The sequence below is a fragment of the Rhinatrema bivittatum genome, chromosome 1, assembly GCF_901001135.1.
Source record: "Rhinatrema bivittatum chromosome 1, aRhiBiv1.1, whole genome shotgun sequence".
Lineage (NCBI taxonomy): Eukaryota > Metazoa > Chordata > Amphibia > Gymnophiona > Rhinatrematidae > Rhinatrema > Rhinatrema bivittatum.
The window spans coordinates 256363243-256388566 of NC_042615.1; the positions used below are offsets into that span (position 1 = coordinate 256363243).

Here is a 25324-nt window from a genome sequence, read left to right on the forward strand (position 1 = left end):
AACGCATTTCCAATCTATACCTCTGCTGAGCAGAGGTTGGCAAGAAAACAAAATTATAGAAAATTGTGGCAGAGATATTTTATCATCTCCTCTCTGTTGTCTCTTCTCCAAGCTTAAGTGCCCTAACCTGTTTAGCCTCTCTTCATATGAGATCTGTTCCATTCCTTTCATCATATTTGTTGCCCTTCTCTGTACCTTTTCTAGTTCTGCTTGAGATGGGCAAACAGAACTGCACACAATACTCAAGAAGCGGTCGGACCATAGATCTATCAGAGTCATCATGATATTCTCAGTTTTATACTCCATTCCTTGCGTTCTATTTGCTTTTTTGACCACCACTACACACGAGGCTGAGGGTTTTGATGTATTGTCCACAATGACTCCAAGATCCTTTCCCTTATTAATACAGAATCCAGTATTGTGCATCTATAGTTAGGATTGTTTTGCCCTTTGTGCTTCACTTTGCACTTGCCCACATTAGATTTTATCTGCCACTTAGATGCTTGGCTCCTCAGTCTTGCAAGGTCCTTCTTCAGTTCCTCTCTCTGCTTGTGTTTTAACGACTGAATATTTTTGATCTGCAAATTTGATCACTTCACTCATTGATTCTTTTCCCAGATAATTAATGAATAAGCTAAAACATTGGGGACTCCACTATTTACCTTTCTCCACTGGGAAAGCCGACTATTGAGTCCTCCTCTTTCTTTCCTATCTTCAAACCAGTTACCAGTGCAAAGTAAGGCAGTACCTTCCTATCCCATGACTTTTCAATTGTTTTGAGTCTCATGAGGGACGACATCAAACAGCTTCTGAAAATCCAAAATACACTATATTGGCTCACCTTTCTCCACACAGTATTTCATATCTTCAAAGAATTCTAATAAAGCATGACACCCGTTTGCCCAATAAACCAGGTTTATCCATATGATGGTGGGGTTTGTTTTTTTTAAAACAGGTTCCATGCCTCATGAAGACTTAACTGCTCCTTTCAGTTTCCTTCTAGCTAGTTTTAGCATCTTTTCAAAATCCCCCTTTTTAAAGTTATACGTTCACAATTTTATTTTCTCAGATTTGATTGCATTATGATCACTATTGCTGAGCAGCGCCACCATCATTACCCCTAGCTGCAGATTCTCTACTACAGTAAGAAGTCGATCTAAAGTACCCCCTTCCCACTTTGCTGTTTCTAGAACCAGTTGCACTATGAAGCAATAAACATGCCCTAATGAGACAGTCACCCAAGTAGGAAAATAGAAATCTTCATTATTTTGTTTCCATATTTAGTAGCCTGTATAATCTCTGTTAGCATTTTACAATCTGTTTCACCTTCCTAGTCTTTAGAAAGATTTTTCTCCCAGAATCCCTTCTTCTGCACCTCCCTCAATTCAAACACTTCCCCAGCAACATTGTGGGCATAAAAATACTTAGCAAAAACTACGATAAGTTAGAACAAAATCAATCGAATGTATATAGTAGCATGTTGATCTTTGCGTGGCATTGATGATTTTATGAGCTATCTGATTTAGCTTCAGAATCTGGTGAATGTTATTATTTAATGAAATATGTTGTATATTCTGTGACCACTGGTCATGTATCAGAAATACATGTTTATGTAGTTCAGTGTGTGCCCAATTATTGTTCTTAATTTTATTTTTTTTTATTAATCATGCTTTGCATTTTTAATATTTGCTGTACACTACTTCAGATGGCTTTGCTAGAGAAGCAGTATAAAATTTAATAAAATAAGAATTAATATGTGGATAAATCCATGCTAAACTCATATCGAGTCTATACCCCATCACTAGGTCATATTTAATCCAGATGGCAAATGAAACAAAGAATTACATTTCTGCCAGACGACTACCATGTAGGGACTTACTTAGCTCAGCAATGCCCAACTCAAGTGATTCAAAATATGGCTTTCATAACCTCTGACTATAGAGTTCACCAATGTTCACTTTTATTATGAATGTAGGACAGTTTGTATTGCTTTCCAAGTGGCAAACTTACAAATCTCTGCTACAGATGAATCTGCTCTACCTCAGATCTCTTCACAGCTCTTACGTTCTCTCTAAATGCGAGCTGCGAAGTTCCCATCCTCTGCTTTACAAGCCTCAAAAAGATACAGTTTTTATTGATGTAACAATGTCTGAGAAGTTGGTTTACCTTTATCTGCCCCAAGTAAAAAACAATTTCTCTAGTTTCCAGAAAGATTTTAACATCTATAAACAACTATTAACATCCAGACACTTTTCTCTTAAGATTTGGGCTCTAGGCAAAAGATAGGCAATACTAACCTTAAAACTACCTTCCCTCTAAAAACATGAAGAAAAGAAAAATATTGTACAGCTTCCTGCCTCTTCTCACAGAACAGATTGCCTCCAGAAAAATTGTTTTGATTGTCAAAAAAAATATAAGAAAACTGAGATACATAATACAAAAAGGTGGTTTTGTTAGAGCCTTCAAAACCAGATGTAAACTCCAGCTTGGTTACTTTCTATAATGAGAATTAGCCAATTAGGTACCCTCAAAATCTTTGTAACATCTGGGTGGGGAGGTCAGGAGAAAACAGCTTTTTTTCCCCAAAAATCATTGATATTGTGATAATGGCATATAAACAAAAACAACCTATCAATACCATCAAGAATAAACTTGCACAGTAAAAAGGAAAGCAATTACAATATAACAAGTAATTCAAAGTAACATGCAACAACTTTAATGCATTTAGATATATATTGGAAAGACAAAGAATATTCCGGGCATGGCATTACAGTCCAATCAACCAGGAACTCAGCCACCCCCACATTTACAGAGAACTATTTTATAATAGTTAAGGAGGAAGAATAGCTATGCTAAAAAAAACAAACAAGTCTTTGAAATTAATTCCAATCTAATCTACCAGTAGAACATTTTATTTGTTCATTTACATGAATGCTGCAAAATATTTAACTTTTCTTTCAGAAAACTTTTTTAGATCAACTGAGAACACTAATAAATATGAACTCTACAATAGCAGGCATTAAAAATGTACTATTAAAAAAAAAGTTTTAGTGTATGTGTCCAGTTTAAAAAAAAAAAAAGCAAAAATAATTAAAATCCCTCCTTTTTCTCTCTTTCCTGAGGAGATGATGTCTAATGCTCTCTCCTGCTTAGCCATGAATGTGAGTAAATCAGGTGCTGCTGATCTTCACCAGTTCTTAGCACCGTGGGATGGAGGTCCAAGGATTGCTGAGCAGAGATAGTGTCCACCTATCAAAGAAAGGGCAAACTGTCTTCCAGTACCAACTGGCAAACCTACTGAGGAAGGCTTTGAACTAGGAACATCAGGGATGAATAAAATAAGCCCTCAGGTAAATAAAAAAAAACATTTGTGTAGAAATGGAAAAGAAAATGGCAAAATCTGGACAGGTATGTGCACTAACGCCCATAGTATGGTAAATAAAGCATTGGATCTAGAGGCAGCCAGAAGAGTGCTATCATGGAGACATGGTATATGGAAAACAAACACTGGGATAAAGTTAGTCGGGGCCATTATCTATTCGGTCATGACAGGCTAGAGAAGAAGAGTGGTGCTAGATGCAGGATTTATGAAGTAAGGAGGAAGCACCGTGGGTTAATATGGAAAGAGGGAATGGAACATCTATTTATATTGGTGGGACATGCAGACCTCCTTCGAAAGCCCAGAGGGCATCCCATCTGTGGTGTTATCCAGAAGCAAGGAGACTCTTTGCAGGGAGACCTGTTCCATCAACTGGTAATGGGGCAGAGGAAAGCAATGCTGGATTTGGGGCTTACCAATGGGGACCATGTTAATGATGTCACAGTGGATGATCATCGGGGATCCAGCAATCACCAAATGGTGTAATCAGTATTAGAGTGCAGGCGGTGAATGTTCATTTTAAGGCAAGGCTATTAGACTTTAGGAAAACTAATTACGTTAGAATGGGGAAGTACCTCAAGGAGTCATTAACTGGATGGGAAAATCTAGGGAAAGCAGAAGAGCAGTGTGCAAAACTAAAAGATTTTAAGGGCAACTAACCTCTTTGTTAAGAAAATAAAAGAAAGAGGAAAAAGATTCTATGGTTTTCTAAAGTAGCAGCTGAAAAGGTAAGAGAAAAAGGTTAGTATTCATAATCTACAAAAGACTGCAGAATATGGAAAGGCTGACAAGCAAAAAGCAGAATTGGTTAACGAATGTTTTTGGTCCATTTTCTCACAGGAAGAGCCATAAGTAGGACCAGAAAACAGACACAAATAGGACTGAAGTGAGGTAAACATCAAATGATTTTCAGAAGGCCTTATTTATGAGGAGATAGCTATTGTAAATTAAAAGTAGAGAGAGAGATAGGGCTGAACAGGATATATCCAAGGATATTGAGAGAACTTACAGAAGTTCTGGCAACAATGTTGAATGCATTTTTCAATGCTTCTTTAGAGTCAGATGTAATTCCGGAGGAGTGGAGACAGGCGGATGTGATTCCTCTTCACAAAAGTAGTAGTGTAGAATAGCTGCCAAAACAGAGCAAAGTGTAATTTCTGGAATCCAATAGATTACAAGATCCAAAGCAGCATGGTTTCACCCAGGGATGGACTGGCCTATCGGGAGATCAAGCATCCCCCAAGTGAACCAGTCTTTCTAGTCATGTGATTCTTCAGTTTCCCGGGTGCGGAGAAAGAAGAGGGGTTTCAGCAGCCTAAAAGAAAACTTTGGTGGACCCTGGTGGAGCCCATCTCACCATGGCCAGAAGACAGGCCTGCAGGGCCACAACAGAGCATACCCATCTCAGCCCGAAGAATGGCTGAGGAAGGCCGAGGGGAAGCACATCTCACTGTGGCCAGGAGAAGCTTGCAGGGCATGCACCTCCCCCCCCCCCCCCCCCGCAACAGTGCTATTGTGGTCTCTTTCCACCTCCCCTCTGGCCATAAGCAGCAGCTGGCTGTCTGGTAAGGCCATAGACAAGGCCCAGAAGAAAGGGGGAGATAGGGAATGTGTGTATGAGAGATTGGGTATGTGTATTGGAGAAAGTCTGCATGTGCATGAGAGAGAAAGAGCATTTGCTTGTATATGAGAGAGCTTGCATGTGTATGTGAGCGAGAGAATGACAGCCTGCATGCATATGTGAGCGAAGGAGCCTGCATGTGGACGTGAAAGCCTGCATGTGCATGAAGGCCTTTATGAGAAAGAGATTGTCCATGTGATAGCATATATGTGAGTGAGAGCAAGAGCCTGTATATATGTAACAGCACATATGTAAAGTGTGAGAGAGAGCCTGTGAGTGTGACGTGTATGTGCGTGCGAGTGGCAGAGAGAGGATAAAGTTTGTGTGGCCCTCCCCTTCCATCAATCCACAACAATCTTGGGAAAACTGTAAATCAAAAGATTCCAGGTATGGAGAGCTGGAGATTTTTTAATCCTATTATTTTGCATTTTAAGTGTTATTTCCTCTTTGCTGTTTTGAAATATTTGGTGTTTGTGAAATATATTGTGAATTTTTCTCATTAATGGATGTTTGTCAGCTGTTTTGACATATTATTATTGCATGATGTTTTCTGAGGAATGATAATTCTGTTTTCCATTGTTGCACCGCATACCACAGTTGGCCTTCTTGTTGCTTCCAAAGCATGTTTGTGAGCAAGTGAGCATGCATGTGAGCAAAAGAGAAGAAGCAAGCCAATGAGCACATGTGTGAGCAAGAGGACCTTTTAAGCCAGGGGGCATATGTATGAGCATAAGAGAGAGTGAGTGACAGAGCATGGGTATATGAGCAAGAGCAAGTCATTGAACATTTGTGAACGCCAGAATGTGAGCATGTATGTGAATGAGAGTGTGTGACACAGTGAGTAGGTATGAGAGATAGCGTGTGAGCCAGTGAGCATGTATGTGAAGGAATAAGGGAGTTTTTGTGAGAATGAATGTGAATATACATGAGAGAGAGGAGAACGTTTATGCATTCCTTTCATCCCAGACAATCTCAGGGTGATTGGAATCCATAACGTTCCCAGATATGGAGAACAGGGGATTTTCTTTAGCCTTAGTTTTAATTATTGGTGTTATCTGATATGTCTGCTGTTTTGAAATATTTTATTGATGTTTAGGAAATTTAAAAAACAATGTTATATATTTTTAATCATTGGATGTTCTATTCATCAGCTGCTTTGAAATAAATAATAATAAAGCACAATAAAGCTCTGGAATTTGTTGCCAGAGGATGTGGTTAGTGCAGTCAGTGTAGCTGGGTTCAAAAAAGGTTTGGATAAGTTCTTGGAGGAGAAGTCCATTAACGGCTATTAATCAAGTTTACTTAGGGAATAGCCACTGCTATTAATTGCATCAGTAGCATGGGATCTTCTTAGTGTTTGGGTAATTGCCAGGTTCTTGTGGCCTGGTTTGACCTCTGTTGGAAACAGGATGCTGGGCTTGATGGACCCTTGGTCTGACCCAGCATGGCAATTTCTTATGGTTTTTCTATTATGATTGTTTTATATTTCTTGATTTTATTTGGGGAATGGTGTTTGTTTTTCCATTTTTGCACTGCATACGGAATCTGGTTTGTTATGGTTTTTGTCTGCATCTTTCTATTTTTACTTTATCATCTCTTTATTCTGTATTTGGTGAGGGTCTGTCTGTGTTCTGCAGGTGTTACTGAGGTGAGGTATTCTGCTAGTGTGTAATTTCTGGGTAGGGATCTAAAACAGCTAGATTTGTTATGTTTTTCTAATAGCAGGTGTATTGGTGTGTTAGGATCTGCTGTAATATTTGCAGTGTCACCAGCAAGTCTGAGTGAAACACACACAGACACGCACACACTCTCAATGTGTGGGGTGTGTCCGAGTGTCTGTGAGAGAAGGTCTGAGAATGAGAGTGTCTTAGTGTGTATATGCCAATAAAGTTTCTGCAATCTAAAAATCTGCTTGTGTGTGAGTGTGAGAGACACTGGCTGGCAGCATGGTTGGCTCATGACATGCAATTGGTTCAAGAACTGATTAGTTGACCAGACTAGGAATATCGGATATCTATTTATGTCTCTCTCCCTGTGAATGTGTGTATATATATTATATAGATATAGATATATCATATACAGAAATATAGAGATATATAGATAGATATCTCTCTATATATATATATATCTACACACATACCCACACACATACAGTACATCTATAAAATCTCTTATAACGATATATGCAGACTTGTGGGGGGCCCAATTTGCACGGATGGAATGGGGCTCTGTTTGCTCACCCTTGGTCTAGATTGTACTCTACTTCTTAGTTATTTAGGTAAAATGTGAAGTTTATTTTGGAGATATTTTGGGTCAATTCTGCCATGTTCCAGGGTTGACTTGGAGTGCTTGTGGGACCGGTTGCCAGGAAAGAGCACAAAGGAGTGAAATACCCTATGGGCCACTCCTCGTTTCACTAAATCAAATTCAAACTCATCCGATCAATTTCTTTAATTGGGTGACTAAAGAGTTGTATCAAAAGGAGAGCATTACATATAATGTACTTGGATTTTAATAAGGCCTTCCACACAGTTCTACATAGGTGATTTATAAACTCTGCATCTTTGGGGTAGGCCTTAAAGTTACTGACTGGGTTAGAAAATGGTTGAATGGGTAGCATAAAAGAGTAGTTGTAAATGGAGTTCACTCTGAGGAATGTATTACTAAAGATATGCCTAGGGATTGATCTCTGGACTGGTTCAACATTTTTGTAAGTGATATTAAGGAAGGACTTTTGGGAAAGGTTTGTCTATTTGTGGATATCAAACTCTGAAACAAAGTAGACATCCAGGAATATGGAAATCATAAGGAGGATCTAACAAAGCTTGAGGAGTGATATAGATGTGGTTCCCTACCTGAGGTCCGCTAGACCATAACAGGGGGTCCAAGGGAAGTGACTTGCGAGTGTGCTTTTTCCATTGCAGGGCTATTTGGAACTCTTTTCCAATAGATATCAGACAGTCTGATTCCATTAAGAATTTTAGAAAACAGGTCAAAACCCATTTATTTAACCTGTCTTATTGTTAATATAATTTCTCTATTCTTTTACTTCAATTTTTTTTTATTGCTTTTCTATTACCAGTGTCACATTGTCTGTCTATTCTAATTTACTTGCATTTTATATTTTGATTTTACATTTTTGAATGTACTTTTTGATTTTATGACTATTTTAAATGTATTTTGAATGTACAATGTATTTTATTTGAATGCATTATTTATTTGATTTGATTTTACTTTGAATGTATTTTTTATGAATGTTTATATGTTTTTTATGACTGTTCTTTTATTATCGCCTAGACCTTTTAAGTGTTAGGCGATTCATACATTTTAATAAATGTAAATGAAAGTGAACTGTGAGAGGAAAGGAGAAAGGCTGGTCCGTGCTATGAAAGAGGTCTGAAAGCTGCCATAGACCCCATCCTGCATTGGCTGTGATAGACAAGGCCCAACAGGTCACAGCACATCCCATTCCACCAGCAACTATGAAAAAGAGGCCCAACAGGTTGTCAGCAGACGAGAAAGAAGAGACCTGACAGGCCACAGAATCTCTCATCAGCTGGTAACCACAAAAAGAAAGGCCTTTGACAGGCCACCTGTGCACCCCATCTTGCCAGCAGCCTGAGTGAGGAGAAGACCACGTGACCCTCCTTCCCCTCAAAGTCTCTAGGAAAAGAGAGAGATAATATGTTTGTGTGTGGGTGTGTGAGCACATCTGTATGAGAGAGGGCGCATATATATGTACATGAGTGTGTGGGTGTATGATAGCATGTGTATATGAGACAGCATGTATGTAAGAGAGAAAGCATGTGTGTATGAAAGTATGTGTGAGAGAGCATATGTGTATGAGAGAAAGGGAGTATGTGTGTGTGTGTGTGTAAAAGCAAGTATGTGAGAGAGCATGTGTGTATGAGAGACAGGGAGCATATGTTTGTGAAAGGGACCACGAGCCTGAATGTGTATGAGAGAGCCTTTGGGAGTGAAAACCTGTGTGTGTGAGAGAGAGAAGGAACTGCATGAGAACATATGCATGAGAGAGGGTAAGTATGTATGAGAGCATGTATGTCAAAAAGGAAGTGTGTGTGTGTGGGAGACACATTGTGAGAGAATGAACATTTATGTGTTATAGAATGTGTATATATTATAGAGAGGAGAAAGTTTGTGTGATCTACCACACCCCACTAATCCAACACATCTCAGGGTGACTGGAAATCAAATGTTTCCAGGTATGGAGAGCAGAAGGTTTTTGTTTACTACTATTAGTTTTAATTTACTACTATTAGTTTTAGTTTACTACTATTAGTTTTAATTATTATTGTTTGTGTCTGCTATTTTTTTATATTTTGTGGTATTTGGTAAATTAAAAAAAATGTTGAGAGTTTTTCATCACTGGGTGTTATTCTATTTATCAGTTGCTTTGAAATATTTTTTTTATTTGTATGTTTTTACTGTTATGATTAGTGAAATCATAAAATGGTGAAATCACAAAATGGTGAAATCCCATTTTGAATACTGTGTACAATTCTGGAGACTGCACCTTCAAAAAGATATAAACTGGATGTAGTCTATCTATAAAGTGGCTACTTAAATGGTCAGTGGTCTCCACTATGAAAGCAAATGGGACCAGACAAAGAACTAAACATGTACATCCTAGAAGAAAGGCAGGATAGGGGAATTTATTAATACAGAGACATTTAAATATCTCCAAATATTAATACACAGGATGCAGGCCTCTTTCAACAGAAAGCAAGTTCTGGAACAAGGGGTCATGGGATGATGATGAAAGGGGATGGAGTAATGGAGTAATAGCATCCCAGTGAAGGTGGAAAAGGCAAGAAAGCATGGGACAATCACAGGAAATTCTGAAGGAGTGGTAGGGATTGTAAAGCTGAATAACTGGTGCGGATGGGTAATCAAGATAGGCTGTATAGGCTTTCTCTTCCATCAGGTTTCTATATTCTTATGACCAAAGGAAGAGAGAGAAAGTTGGGAAACATGTAGACTATTTTGAGGAATTTAATGTTGCTGCTTCTAAAACCCTTCAGATTGTGCTTTTATCTGGGCACTGCTCATTTCTGAAGCCACTTGACCTTATGCTTGGCACCTTGCAATACACTTGAACACGTTGTAATGGTCAAGGAAAGCAGTCACTCATGTCTTACTGTTTACTTGTGGATCATTTTTGTTGAATCAGGAGCTAAATATTAGCTAAAGTTACAAATATCTTAATCCCTCATGTTACACTTCCCATTAATTTAGGGTTCTGGTCCACCTTTTAATCTTTGTCTTCTAATTGATTAGATCTCTAAATACTGAATTCTTCTACCAATTATTTTATCAGCTATAATCTTCTAGTCATGTTCCCTGCAAAATCATAGTGATACATTTGTGAAGTTAAAAACTGAAGGTGTGGGGCTTCCGCACATCATCTTTTCTTCTGCTTGTTCTGCAGTAGTAAAACTTCCAGACTAGACAAATGAATTTGGGAAAAGCATCTCCTGTTTCATGGAACGCTTGGCTTCCTCTACAAAATAGGGCTGGAGGGTCTTTCTTACTTAGACCCGGCCAACAATATTTATTATGGAACTCAATTCCCTCTGAAAGGCATCTAATTCAAGATAAAAACTCATTCAAGAAAGCTGTCAAATATTCTCTCTTCCTTCAAGCTTTTCCTAATTTAATATTTTAATTTTCTATAGTTTATGTTACATTTATTTTATGTTTTTAGGTCAACATTTACTTTAAGATATCCAGCCCCTCCCAAGTTTGGGTTATAAATACTTTAAAATAAATAAAGTTTGGCAGGTATTCTTCTTCCATTCCCGGTTTCTAGTATAGCAGTTTTTAAAGTTCTTTCAAAGAAATAGCTGTTTACTATACTTTGCTATCCAGAGAACGCAAACAGCCTATGCTAGGAAGGGACTAGTGATGTCAGATATAATCATTAAAGGTTAAGAAAATAAGTTATTTATTAATTCATTATAAAGTGCATCAACAAGAATACGGTGTTGAGAGAAGTGACACTGCTTTAAAATTAGTGAGTGCTACCTTAGCCAAAGGACATCTAAAATCCTAGTTATCTTAATTTGTTGTGGACGTAGGTATTTTCCTAGTTCTCTGCTGTTATACGCTTACCTCTTAGTAGCACAGTTTGCCATTCACAACAATGGGGCCGATAGTGCTGTGATAATTTCTCTGTACTACGCAGCTTTTCATCTCTAGGCCACTGGTTCAAATCTAGCTCTATGGACTTAAAAAAAATAAAATAAAATAAAATAAAAAAGGTGGCCTATGTGAAATTGGTTGGATCTGTCTACTTCCAGGGGTCATAGCAGACATGTTCATATTGTAACTCCTGACTGATTCCTATAAATTTAGAAATTCTGCCGCACACTTTGTCACCAATTGGCGACAATCATTGAAACAATGTGTGCATGCATGTATTCTGAAAAAATTACAAATCCAAGAGTCCACCAACTTCAAGATACACCTCGCCAATCTAATATACACAACCAGGTAATTATACATAAGATAAAAACTATTTCCATTGATGAAGCAAACAAATAAAAAATTAAAACATATGCATGCTTAAGAACTTTGATATAGAAGGCCTATTTAATTGTCAGATCTTTTATTTTATTTTATATACTGTAAAGACCCAAGATTGCTCTGGGTCTTTAAATAGCCCAGCCAAATTTAGAAGCTTAAGTCTGGGAATTGCGCACTATTTCTGTTTTACCGCACTTTATTTTGCCCCGGGACATATATGTAAACAAGTCCAGGAATAAAATAGCATGTCTAATTTTAATATGGAATTTTTGGTAAAAAAACAACTACACTTTGTTACGGTATAGTGGGGTTTGCAAGGCCTTTTTTGTGCATGGTTTAACTATATGTTCAGAGCTAATGAGCTACTTTGCATAAATTTTGCATTACAGTTACTCTATGAATTTGAATAAAAATTTGCAAAAGTTAACTTTTTCGCATATAGTTTATTTGCAAATCCAACTGTTAATATTTGAGTGCTAAACGGCCAAGCAGTGTATGCTATTTGCCCTTTTAGTATACAAAGTGACCTTTGCGCAATTCTGCACACTTTAATATACTGGCTACAAAGCATGTCTAAGTTTAGCAGTTTTGTTAAAAATAAAACAAAAATTAGAACTGTTACCACTGGTCAGCATTCTTTCATTTCTGTCTCAGCCAAATTTGAAGTGACATGAATTAACTATAGTTTTTCCTATTAACTTGATGTAAAATCTTGAGGCAGTGATACCATACTGATGAGCAATAATTTTTCTGGATACTAAAAATGACTGAATAGTGTTTTTAATTCAAGGTATGGAGGATCCCACACAGGGAAGAGGTAGACAACTCTAATCCTGGAAAGCTACAAATGTCTCTGGTTTTCAAGGTAACCAAACACATGCATATTCAGCTGTTTATTAAAACAATTATAAGCAAAGGCATCTCATGAATATTGATTGTGGTTATCCTCACAAACTTGTTTGCAGCCTTTAAGGCTTTGCACTGCTACTATCGACTTTGTGAATTTAAAGCAATTATATTCTTGTTTCTCATAACTTGCAGAGTTTGATTATTATGAAAACCAGAACCATGTGAGGTTCAAAGACAGAAGTCATCTAACCGTGTTCTACTGAATGCACTAGCAACACATTTAGTGTGTGTTGACTGAAGCATTATTAGACAACTAATCATGAAAAGGAGTCCCTAAGACAGACTACAGTTTTGATAACACAAACACTTAATATAATCTCAGACAAGGACCATTGGACCTATCTATACTACAGAATTTACTTCTTTTTGTAGTGCCATATAGACCCTAACTCAGTGGTCCCCAACCCTGTCCTGGGGACCCACAATAACATGCAAATTTTCTCTCATGCATATTCATTGTGGATATCCTGAAAACCCGACAGGCTGGTGGGCCCCCAGGACAGGGTTGGGGATCACTGCCCTAGCTGATCTCTGATAAGATAAATACCTGAATACAGTGAAAGTAAAAATATAGAAGATTTAAGATTTCATGTAAGTAATTACAGAGGTTGGCTGGGAATTGTCTGTGTTGTAGAGCTAAGTGTTGTAGTTGAACAGAAGAATTATCAGGAGAGGCCCACCCAAACTGGATATTGTGTAAATCAAGTACTGAGACACAGACCTCAGACAGAACCCCTTTGTAATGCTGAGTACAGTGACCCATCCCAAAACAGAAAGACTGCTGAAGCTGTAAATTCTCAGAACTGCATTTACATTACTGACTGATCAGGGAATTAGATGATGAACAAGCCCAACCATCTTGGATCTAAGGTTACCCAAACAGCAAGCAACATCTTTGGCCCACAGGTGTACAATGAATTTCTTTGATTCCTTTAATACTAAGGTGGTGATAAAGCTGAGGGAAGAGGAAAATAAAGCTAAATGTCCCCCTGACCTGAAGCAGTTAGAAGTCTGTTTCTTTCTTTTGCCAACCCTCCCTCCTCCAGAGATATGCACTTTGCTACTTACCCTAAATAATCAATTTTTAAGTCAAAATATGCAATTGGGTAAATAATTATCTCTCTGAATATACTTAATACCTGTTACTTAACTGTATGTATAAAGTTATATTCCTGCTGATTTTAACTGGGTACTTAAAATACCAATAATACCAATAATATACATGCTTGTATTTCTCGCTCATCTGACAGCCGCGGGCCGAATTAAATTTATTTATTTATTTATTAACTTTTTTTTCACTCTTCGGGACCTCCGACTTAATATCACCATGATAATAAGTCGGAGGGTGCACAGAAAAGCAGTTTTTACTGCTTTTCTGTGCACTTTCCCAATGCTGGAAGAAATTAAAGCTGACCTTTGGGTCGGCGCTAATTTCTGAAAGTAAAATGTGCAGCTTGGCTGCACATTTTACTTTATGTATCCCGCGCGCATACCTAATAGGGCCATCAACATGCATTTGCATGCTGAGGGCGCTATTAGGTGCCGCGGGTTGGACGCGCGTTTTCCTCCCCTTACTGAATAAGGGGTATGGGAAAACGCGCATCCAAGAGAAGGCTAACAGTGCGCTCCGTCGGAGCGCACTGTACTGTATCGGCCTGTAAGGGAGTGATGGGCATTATAAAGCTAAATTACAGGTGGCTAAGCAGACTAGTTAGGCCAAACTGTCAATTTCTGCTGTCATAGTACTGTGTTTCTGTATGTGTGTATTATACATATGCATACACACACATACAGCTAACAAGTGTATCAACAGCATCTTACATATGACAATCTTCCCACCTGTTAACTAGGTCTTACCAAATTCCACCATAACAGCCTGTATCCTCAAGCTTCTGGTTTGGGCTATTAAGAGGAATTTTCAGATGTCCTACTGCTATTTTCAAATGACATGGAACACAGACAGAAAATTTTACTAATAATAGATTTCAGTCATGTATGAGCCATGAACCTCGTTATAAAAGACTCTCTACATCATCAACTTGTCTCCAACTAAGCAATCTCATTAATTGTTGTTCCCGAGTCTGGAAGAATACCTTGCCCTCCCTGGTTTCCGGGTGCAATGAGGCTCTCTCGCACTTACAAAAGGTAGATATATCTAAACTAAATTAGTTTGGTAATGAAGACATGTAGGCCACAGAGGCTGCCCAATCAATATTTTCCTTGTATAAAGACATTAGTCAGACAGGAAGTTGTTACAGATATATTCAAGAGTCAGTTAGCAATTATTGGTTTATTATTAATGTTGACTAAAAGCTCTACAGATAGATCAAAATAAGATGAAGAATACAGTTTGTTCTCCAGCTGTCTGAGTAACAATTCAGAAGAAATTCAAATAGTTTTTGGATGTTCAAATGTTTGCACTGCTAGGGTAATTTCAATAGGGACATCTGTGAATAGAATAGGGTTTTACATAAAGTGGCCTTTTACAAAACTACCCACCCAATATGCAGATAAGCTTATGCACACACATTATGTTGGCACATCAGTTAACCCAGACTGAGCTGCAGCATTCCTGGGGCAGGAATTAGGATTTATGCACATACTTTGGGATTTTGCAAAGTATGCATGCAAACCTTCAAGAAAATATTCTGTGCACATGGTAGCAGGTGTGACTGGAGGGGAATGGATCTGGTGGGATAATTTTCAAAAGCTGTCTTATATGCGCCAAGTCTACTTTCAAACTTATTGCAACTTACATGTGTTTTTGCCAACTTTCTCATGCAAGCTGTTTGAAAATTACCTCCCTTTATGCACACTTCATCTGAGGCAAGAGAGGCATGGCTTTTGATGACATCACTGGGAATGCAGCAGATTAGCAGAACTATAAAATTCTTCACAAAAAGCTACAACTGAAAACAACCCAATGTTCACGGGGGTGTAGATATACTGTGCATATAAATGAAAGAGCTGTGAAATTCTGTTGTCTTTATGTGTGTGCATGTATTTATCATCTAAATAGAAAAAGCAATATATACAAAGATACGTGAGTATATACACATATCACACAATGGTAGACCATAGCTATATAAGAAATATACTACTACTAATTTCTACACAACTACCCCAGCAGACTAACATCACTGCGTTTGTATTGCAAGGAGGCACTGAAGTTTGCTCCAGATAGAGTTCCAGCAAAGAGACATGAAAAGACTTCCAACACGCTAAGAAGATACTGGAAATTCACAGATGATTATGCTGCGTTTAGCAAGATGTTAATTAACAGTCGAAGTCTTGAGGCACTGAATTGGCAAATCAATATTTAAAGTCCATGGTATCAATGCAAGAAAAGTTATGAGCCATATTTTCCCCTGAAGAAGCCTGTACCACGAAACAGAGGCCTATGTAGGGACAGAGAGAATACAAGATATAGCAGAAGTATAACAAAGACTACACAAGACACAGAAACATCATTGGGACAACATTCCTGTAAAACAATTACAAAATATCCTTTCTTGTGGACCTTGGTTCAACTGTATCCCTTTTTTTCTTTTAATGAAAGTGTCATCCGTGTGACTCATTTCCAATTTAGAAAGTATCTTTCTTGAAGTCCAGCTCTATTACAAGTGTTTTATTGTTTCATTACAAGCACTCTATATATATTTTGACAATGTTTTATGGTGGTATTTATACATGCTATAAATGGATAACACTAAAGAGCGTTTAGAAGCGGTGTGAATGAGGAATGATTGACTAGGGCAGATGATAAGTATATGTGTGTATTACTGTGCCAATTTTATCTTTTGAAATGTTTTGATATTCTTCGCCATTGTGTAATAAAGCTTGCAACATTAAGCATCTTTCAATCATTTAAAACACTAGTGGTGTTACCCTATTTTAGGGTTCTCTGACGTGTGTGCGCGTATATATACAACACACAAAAACATACGCATAGATACTTTAGTTCGAGGAATATTTAGTTCTGTCCTGTGGAGATGTATTGCTGTGCACAGCTTTTCTACCCACCTCTCACAGGCTATCACATTCTTCTCCCCACCTGTCAAACCTACTTGTTTTTCCTCTGTGTAGACACTACTTTGAAGAGTTAGTATATTCTTCAGGATAAAGATTCAACTATCTGTACCTGTTTACTGTATGATAACCCATGCCCAATAAGGAGAGTTCCAGCAGCCATTCTCTCCTCTTTCACATGCTGTTTACGTCTGTGCATATGTATATAATAGAATTTCATGTTTATGCATCTATGTGTCTTAAATACTGTACAGGGACAAAAATCTATTGCATTATATAGAAATAAAATACCAATACAGCACAGGTGCCAGCTACAGTGACCTTCTTAGGGCAAATCATCTTACCTCCATGCCCCTTAGTTTAGACAACTATACAAGAATAACTAACAACTATCTATCTTATTTCTTGTCCCATTGAGGGAGGGGCATTCAGAATTTGGCTGCATGGAAAGGTCTACTACACTATGCAATTCAGAATGGGGATCCATTTAGAAAGGCACCAAGCAGGTTGTTCAGAAAGGTTGTGTTCTGCACAAACTCAACTTTGGACTATATTAAAAAGCACTCAAATCTTGGCCACAAACTTTACAGCATAATACAAGTCCTCCTTCCACTCAAATCCCCCCCCCCCCCCCCCCGAAAAAAAAAAACCACACACAAAAAAACAACCCTATAAGTTTCAGTGCCTCTAAGAGGGAACTGTCATTGTGAAACTGCCTGGAAATCCAATACCATATGTCATGCATTGTCCAACTTAAAAGGCAAAGAATACCAACATTTGCAGCACTTATAAGAAACTGCTGATGTGCCTAAAAAAACATTATTACACAATCTTGAAGCTCAGTGCAATGTGAAACTTGGATGCAAGGGTATTCACTTTTCAAGACATCATTGTGATTGTGCACTGTGCCTTTCAAATTATTTATAAAGCTGCATTTTCCAGACAACTTTTCGGAAAAATACTATTTATTGCTGACCTGATCAACAGAAATACATTTTACCATCTAAAATGAAAACAAGTTGGCAGGAAATCAAGAAGCTTTCTGATGTCTGTGATGTTTACCTTTGTAAGAACAAAAAAAAAAAAAAGATGCCCTTAAATTCATTTTCATTCTTATATAGGAAACACGGATGAGAAAAAAGGAAGTAATACTTTTTTTTTCCAAAGTAAAAAGAAGTGTATAAGGACTGGAGCAAAATACAGTCACCCGTAAAGCAGAATCTGATCCTGAGCTGTTTGTTTTAATGTCATATCTCTAGTTTTGTTTAAATGTTCTCAATACTGTAAAATTAACTTCAGTTTGCAACCGAGGTGTCTTCTGCCATCAAACTCTACAACTCGCGTTTATAAACAAATAGCTGGTAAACAGCGATGCAACTCAATCGCAAATTTACAGACTTTTTTCAATTTAAGAAGCAGTATGGATAAAACGCGGACAAAAAATGCGTTTGTTTGAACCTGAATATTTCCCACACTCCTGCCTTCTTTAATATTTCTTACTAGAAGATGCTACGTTACAGGAAAAGCCTATAAAGAGAAGGACTGCACTTATATCCTCTTGCAACTGGCTGCAACCCTAAAGCTGGAATCTATGACCAAAAAAAAAAAATGTGTTGAGCGAGAGAGAGACGAAATGCTGCCTCTCTCTCTATTTGGGCTGTAATAGGAGACGCGCAAGATCAACCCCACTTCTCTCTCCCTCTCCGGTCACTCACCACATGGCTGGAGGTGGAAAACGCGTCTGGCTGCCATCGCTGCTGTAGCTGCTCTGCCGTCCCGTCTCACCCCATCCTCACCATCTTGACGCTCTTTACCCCCCCTCCCCCCCAGGAGAAGCGGCAGAAGCGAAACCGTCTTGTGCTGGACTGAAAGGGGGAGGACGGAGGCGCATACACACACACACCCCCCCCCTCCCCTCGCCAGGGTCCTAGCGCCGCCCCGTTTCCCGCCTCTCCCTCCCTCCTCGCCTCGCGCGGGCCGGGAGTGGCTGCGTCTGGGGGCTCAGTGCCCGATCCTTACGCTGCGCTCTCAGGGGAGGTGGTGGTGGTGGTTCACTGCTCTTTTTTTTTTTTTTTTTTTTTGCGGCGTGCTTTAATGTTTTGCTTTGGTCCACGTTTGCACAGAGTTTAAAGAAAAAAACAAAACAAAAAAAAACCCCCATAGGCAAGCGAGCTGTGTTGTTCCGTGCGACTCCGGACCGTTTTGGAAGAACGGAGTGGCCTCAGCCCCCATTCCCGGTCGGGGTGCGGCGGGGCAGGGCGAGCAGCTGGAGGCGAAAGGGGGGGGGGGGGGGGGGGGCAGATCGCCGTCGACGCCTTCCACACGGCCTCCTTAGTGAACTATTACAGACTGTCCCAAACAAGAGATTGCATTTGCACAAGTGCGAGACTTGGGAATGGCAGGGCCAAGAACCAAAGCTTGAAGCCTGTCACACGATGTCAGAACCCAAAACTGTAAACGTAAAAAACATCTAACCCCTGCAATAGGTGGAGGCCGATGGAATAAGCTCAGCGCACATTTTAAGGCTCAGGGTAAAAAAAAACAAAAAACTAACTCCCACTGCCGTAAACTGTTATTCAAAAGGAGCAAGAGTTAAAAAAGTAGCAAAAACTATAAAATGTGTCTTTAGTATCAGAGGACCACACATTTTAACTCATGAAAGTGGGAAGAGAATGGCAGCTTCTCCCCAAAGCCAATCAAATGGACACAGCTGCTGCCAGGCTGGAGCGGTAGCCGGTCCATCTACAGCAGAAGCAGCCACCGCCACTTTCCCAACTAAGTACTGACTCATCCAGGTATTTTGGCAGCAGTGAGCTGCAGTCACTTAGCAGGATAATTCAGTACTTAAGCAGGTAGCTGGTGCTAGGTGGATAAACACTTATAAATAGCAGGGATCTACACCAAGCCTTTCAACAATCTGGATAGTGTGATTCTCTTTTATAACTTTTATGTTTTCTGCTACTTTTAAACACATTTTAGAATTTTTATCTTTATTCTTTTATAGTTTTTTATATAAATTTTATATATTTACAACTATTTTATTCTTTGGAAATGCAAATATATTTAACTTGTACATTTGATAGCAACTGTAAACTAACGTCATGTGTGTACACAAACGTTGGTATATAAAAATCAATAAATAAATACCAGTATAAGTGCAGGACCAGCGCATGGCAATAGGCAAAATAAGCAGTCGTAGGACACCAGCCATTAGGGGGCAGCAAAGAGCAGCACGAGTAGAACCCATCCCACTCACAGCCAAGAGAAGTAGAGACTGGGCAGCTGCGAGCAGCAGAGACGTGGTGGGCTATGAGCAGCACTCATTCTGCTTGCCTTTAAGAGAAGCAGAGTCTCAGCAGGCCATAAGAGGCGCCTCTGTGTGGGTGAGAGAGAGATTGTGTAAGAAAGAACAATGGTGGTAGTGAGAGGAAAGGAGCCTGTGTAAGGGTGCATGTGTAAATGAGACAAGGAACCTAAGTGTGTGTAAGAGAAGGGAGCCTGTCTGAATGAATGAGTTTGGAGGCGGAGGCTGGACCAGGGGGAAAGGGGGCACAAGGTTCCCTTAGGGTGCCTAATTCCCTTGCACCAGCCCTGGATAAGTACTGACTGACAGGTCTATCCAGTAAAGTGCGGCCGCGTTTACCCCGCTCCTAACCCGCGTTCTACTCACTTTCCGGCCGCGGTAGCCCTTCCTGCGATCCACAACCCCCTTTAACCTACCCTTACCACGTCCTAAAATCCCCGGGCAACCCCTTCTGCACGCGGCATGTATATTGCATGCAAACGAGCGAATTAGCTATTCCCTAGCATCCAGTAACCCGCGCCCCAACTATCGCTATTTTACCCTGCCGTTTTGCCGCGCGTTTAACCTGCTAACTTACCGCCTACCCTTACCCCTGCGTTAGAGGCAGGGGTAAGGGTAGGCGGCAAGCTTTCCCCCAGCCCCCGCTCACCTGCCCTGGCCGCGTCCATGGATGCTGGTCTCTGGGGCAGCCCCAGTCCTCTCCCCTCCTCCCGAAGCAAAAAAAAATTGCAAGAGAGAGAGGGGAGAGGACGGGCAATCCGACACTCGGCGACTTACTTTTGCAGCTCCCCTCATGCCAGTCCCCTCTCCCCTCCTCCCGAAGCAGGGCGCGAAAAGCAGCCTTGCTCCGGGAGGAGGGAAGAAGGGACTGGCAGTGTAAAGCGACGAAGCGACTTACTTTTTGCACCCCCCTCCGGACATCGGACGACCTCTCCTGCCTCCAGCTGCTCGCGAAGATGGACGCCTGCACTGCCGCTGAAGACGTGACATCACATGCCGTGACGCCAATCGTCGTGACGTCACGTCTTCAGCGGCCGTGCAGGCGTGACGTCACGTCTTCAGCAGCCGTGCAGGCGTCCATCTTCGCGAGCAGCTGGAGGCAGGAGAGGTCGTCCGATGTCCGGAGGGGGGTGCAAAAAGTAAGTCGCTTCGTCGCTTTACACTGCCAGTCCCTTCTTCCCTCCTCCCGGAGCAAGGCTGCTTTTCGCACCCTGCTTCAGGAGGAGGGGAGAGCGGACTGGCACGGGGGAAGCCACGATGTCCGGAGGGGATCTGCAATCCCGACTTCCTGGTATCTGTCATTTGAAATGACAGATTCCAGCGTGGCCGTGAAGCGTTAGGCCCGCGCACCCAGGATACTGTATAGGCGCTCTATCCAGTAAAATGGGTTGCGCGGGCCTAACGCTTCATGGACGCTTCTTAGACGCAGCTTGCATTTGCAAGCTATTTACATACAGGATCGAGCGGTAGGTGAGCTGCACTGTGCGTGCGGCAACCGCGGGTGCGCCGGGCACTAACGCAGCTCTTCCTACCGCTCGTTACTGGATAGACCTGTGAGCCAGCTAAATGAGGGCAGTTCGCTGCTGCCAAATACCCAGATAAGTCATGGCTGCTGGCACTGAGCCCAATTAGAGTAAGAGTGGGGAATGAGTGAGGCTAAGGAAGCACTGTCGCTGATTGAGAGAGGGTGGAGGAGCATTGGAAGGACTGGAGAGGTTGTGGAAGGACGGAGGAAGGATGAAAGAGACTGAAGATGACCGGCAGAAGATGATTGAGGCTAGGGGAAAAACTGGGTCTTATCCAGCACTGCCAGATACACGGATAAGCCAATACTGATCCAGGTAAATGGTGGTGGCTACCGCAACTTACTCAACTAAGTCATTACTTATCCGCAATGTGGATTGCTCAATTTGTGACAATGTTTCTCTGTTTTTTAGCCAATTTTAAGTTTCCAGTGTTACTGCGCTGGCACTTAACTACAGGGCAGAGATGGAGTTAAATTTCCAGCCCAACACACAAGTCTGCATCGGGGAGTAATACTTATACTTAATTTCCTCATTTCCATGGGATTTCCAAACAAGGGCACTAAGTATTACACCCATTTTAGAATGCTCATTTTGTGAGTGTAAAACTTCTTACTGCATTAGGAGTAAAGTTTACGCTCACAAAATGAGTGTTGAATCTCGGGCAATGTGGTGTGTTAGGTGGAATGCACCTTTCTGGATTAGCCCCATGTTTTGGATCTTAGAAGTAGCCATGGTTTCTGTTCTGGAGGCTGTAAGCAAAGCATGGCATGTCAGGGAAATGATTTGGTATAAATGCTGACATCCTCCTCTACTTACAGAGCCAGAGGGTGGGTCTTTGATGAGATTTGAGGGGGAAAAATATCACTCTTATTGTTAAGGCCACTGTAATAAAGAGAACATTGCTGTGCCCGAATGTAGCCTGTCACACAACTTTACTCCCAATTTAATAAGGAATTTGGCACATAAATTTGCTCTTCTTCACACAACTCCCAAGTTAATCAAGGCATTAGCTATTACTCCCCAAGGCAGAGAGGTGTATGTTTTCTTAACACTGGGAATTTAACTCCTGGTCAGAGATGGAATAAAGTTTCTAGGGCTAGTGTTAGGCCTTAGGGCCAAATTTAAAGAGGTCATGGTACATAGAGATTATAGTCAGGATTTATACACAGAAATCATATTTTCAACACATAAGTCTATATTTCTGAATAAAGTTTTGAGTAACATTTTTTTTTTCAAAACTGCATTAGTATAAGCTTAGCTTACTGGATCAGGCCTTATTATTTATTCCTGGGGAAATTCTGTGCAATGCAGAATATTGCAGGATCTGAAACCAGTTCAAGATTGCAGGAACAATTTCTTGCCGCACCACGTAGTGCCCTGAATTCCCATGCTGCTCTTTCAAGACTTTGAGAATAGCATGGGAGTTAAGAGTGTGATCCACTCAGGAGGCAGGACAGTAGTACTCTGGCACCTAAGAGCTGAGCCTGGCCATGAGAGGAGGAAGCAGATCCTACCCCCATCCCCAGATTCTCTTGCTGTGTCAATCAGATTTTTCTGGCAGGACCTTCCTCTGAAAAATTCATGCTGCCTTGGGTCCAGCAACCCACCAGATTGTAAATAGTTCACTATCCTTTCCTTCAGTAGAGTCTCCATTAATTTTCCCACCACCAAGTGAAGCTAACCAGCTTGTTGTTTCCAGCCTCCTCTCTGTTACTGCTCTTATGGAGCAGGACCACAACCACTTTTCTTCAATCATGTGGTACTAATCCCGTTTCCAGGGATTTATTGAACAGGTCTTTCAGCAGACTCACCAGCATATCTCTGAGCTCCCTTAGATGTACCTCATCCAGCCCCATGGCCTTGTCCACTTTCATTTTCATAGCTCTTCCTATACATTCTCTTCTGTAAACAGTGCATCTACTGCACTCCCATCCATGGGCTTGTCAATCAGCAACAGTCCTTCTCCAGGGTCTTCTTTAGTAAAAACCGAACTGACGTATGTTTAATATTTTTGCTATTTCTTCATCTTTCTCTACATATTCGTGCATCCCTAGTTTTAAATATTCCCCTTGTTATCTTTTATCCCTTGTTAACAATTTCTTCTTTATAATTGTTTTACATTTCTGACAAAGGTAATGTATGCTTTTTAGTATAATTTGTTGATTGTTCTATGTAAAGCTCACAGGCGAAGTTATGTTTTATTGTAAACCGGTGTGATTTGTATTTTATACAGGAATGTCGGTATATAAAAGTTAAAAATAAATAAATAAATAAATATTGCTCCTTGTCACCTTTCAATTTTACTAAACCACTATGGGCCTATTTTCTTTGATATAATGAAAAATGTTTGTCCCCTCACTTTACCTCTTTGGTAATCCTTTCTTCCTCTTGACCTTTTGCTTTCTTTCATTTCCCTCACTTTCATCAGATATTCTTCCCTGTGTTCCTCTTTTTGGGATCTTTTATACTTCTTGAAAACTGTTCTTTTTGCCTTTTTTTTTTTCAGCCACTTCCTTTGAGAACCAGATTTGTTTATTTTCCTCTTACCTTTGTTTTCTTTTCTAAGATATAGATTTATTGCCTTTGTAATTCTTTTAATTTGGCCCACTGTTGTTCCACCTCACCCATTTTCTCCCAGTCTTATAGTTCTTCCTCCAGGAACATCCCCATTTCAACAAAGTCCATATTTCTGAAATTCAAAACTCGGATATTCATGCAACTTCTCTGTATCTTATTTGCGATATGAACCACTGTCTGATGATCACTGGTGCTCAGATGGGCACCTACTCGGATATCAGAGACATTATCCCCATTGGTGAGCTCCAGGTTGAGTATCACACCCTCCTTTGTGGGTTTCATTACTATTTGGCTAAGCAGAGCCCCTTGAAGGGCATCCACTAACTCTCTACTTCTTGTAGATTCCACAAAAGTAATATTCCAGTCTACATCCGGCAGATTCAAATCTCCAATGAGCAATACTTCTCCCTTCTTTCCCAGCTTTTGGATGTATTCGACCAGATCTCTGGCCAGCTCTTCTGTGTGAATTGGAGGCCTGTAGACTAAGCCAATGTAAATGTAAGCACCATCTTCTTTTTTTTTTTTGGACAGCCCATATTGCTTCTCCTCTACCCAACATCCCTTGCATTTCAATTGCTTGGATATTGTTTTTGACATAAAGTGCTACTTCTCCCCCTTTCCTGTCATCTCTGTCCTTCCTTAATAAGTTATATCTTGATATGGCCATATCCCAATCATTAGACTTCATGAAACATGTCTCTGTAACAGCAAGTCCATTTCCAACATTAGAGCTTGCAGATCTGGGATTTTATTGCCCAGACAACAAGCATTTGTGCTCATAGTTTTTCAGCTTCTCTCCCTCAGTTTCCTGCTCTTCTTGGACATCTTTTCTGCCCTATTTAGATGATTTTTGTTAATTTCTTCACCCACTGCTTGGAGATGTCGTGCATAACATTCCGATTTCCTTCTGCCACCTCTGTCCTCTAATTTAATGAGAAATGACTATTTATCTGATTATTTCCTTTTCCTTAAGGTAGATAAATGGACTCAGTGCCAGTGGGGTATGCACCTCTACCAGCAAATGGAGACGGAGCAAACTGAAGTCACAGTATATATACTCCTGTAGTGACAGCCTGCCAGTATTCTCTTCAAAAGCAACTGTGGACAGACTAGCAAAAAACTTGATTAAAAACAGACAATCATTTCTGTACTGAACCAACAAGAAATACTGAAACTCAGGCAAGAATTTATGAATACTAATCTAGGGACTGGATGAACACTTACCAATAATCCCCTGGAACACGTAGCCACACAAAAGGACCAAAACACAAGGGTGGGAAGTTGAATCCATCTATCTACCTTAAAGAAAAGGAAATTATCAGGTATGTAGTACTTTCTCATTTCCTAACATGTAGATAGATGGATTCAGCACCAGTGGGATGTACCTATGCTACTCCCGAATAGGGTGGGAGGCTTCCCACTGTCCAGTCAAA

At 40.2% G+C, this 25324-nt stretch overlaps 1 protein-coding gene across 2 annotated transcripts in view; it reads right to left on the reverse strand.

The window, feature by feature from the left end:
• The window catches only part of SLC4A11 (solute carrier family 4 member 11), a 726210-nt gene that overhangs the window by 419643 nt on the left and 281243 nt on the right, over positions 1 to 25324 (reverse strand). Inside the window, exon 1 of one of the 2 annotated variants that reach the window (XM_029593909.1) lies at positions 18200 to 18338. The exons of the other annotated variant lie outside the window; for it this stretch is intronic. Coding sequence (XP_029449769.1) covers positions 18200 to 18236 — 37 coding nt within the window. The 5' untranslated portion in view covers positions 18237 to 18338. Of the gene's footprint in view, positions 1 to 18199; positions 18339 to 25324 lie in introns of those variants that run through there. 2 annotated transcript variants of the gene reach the window in all.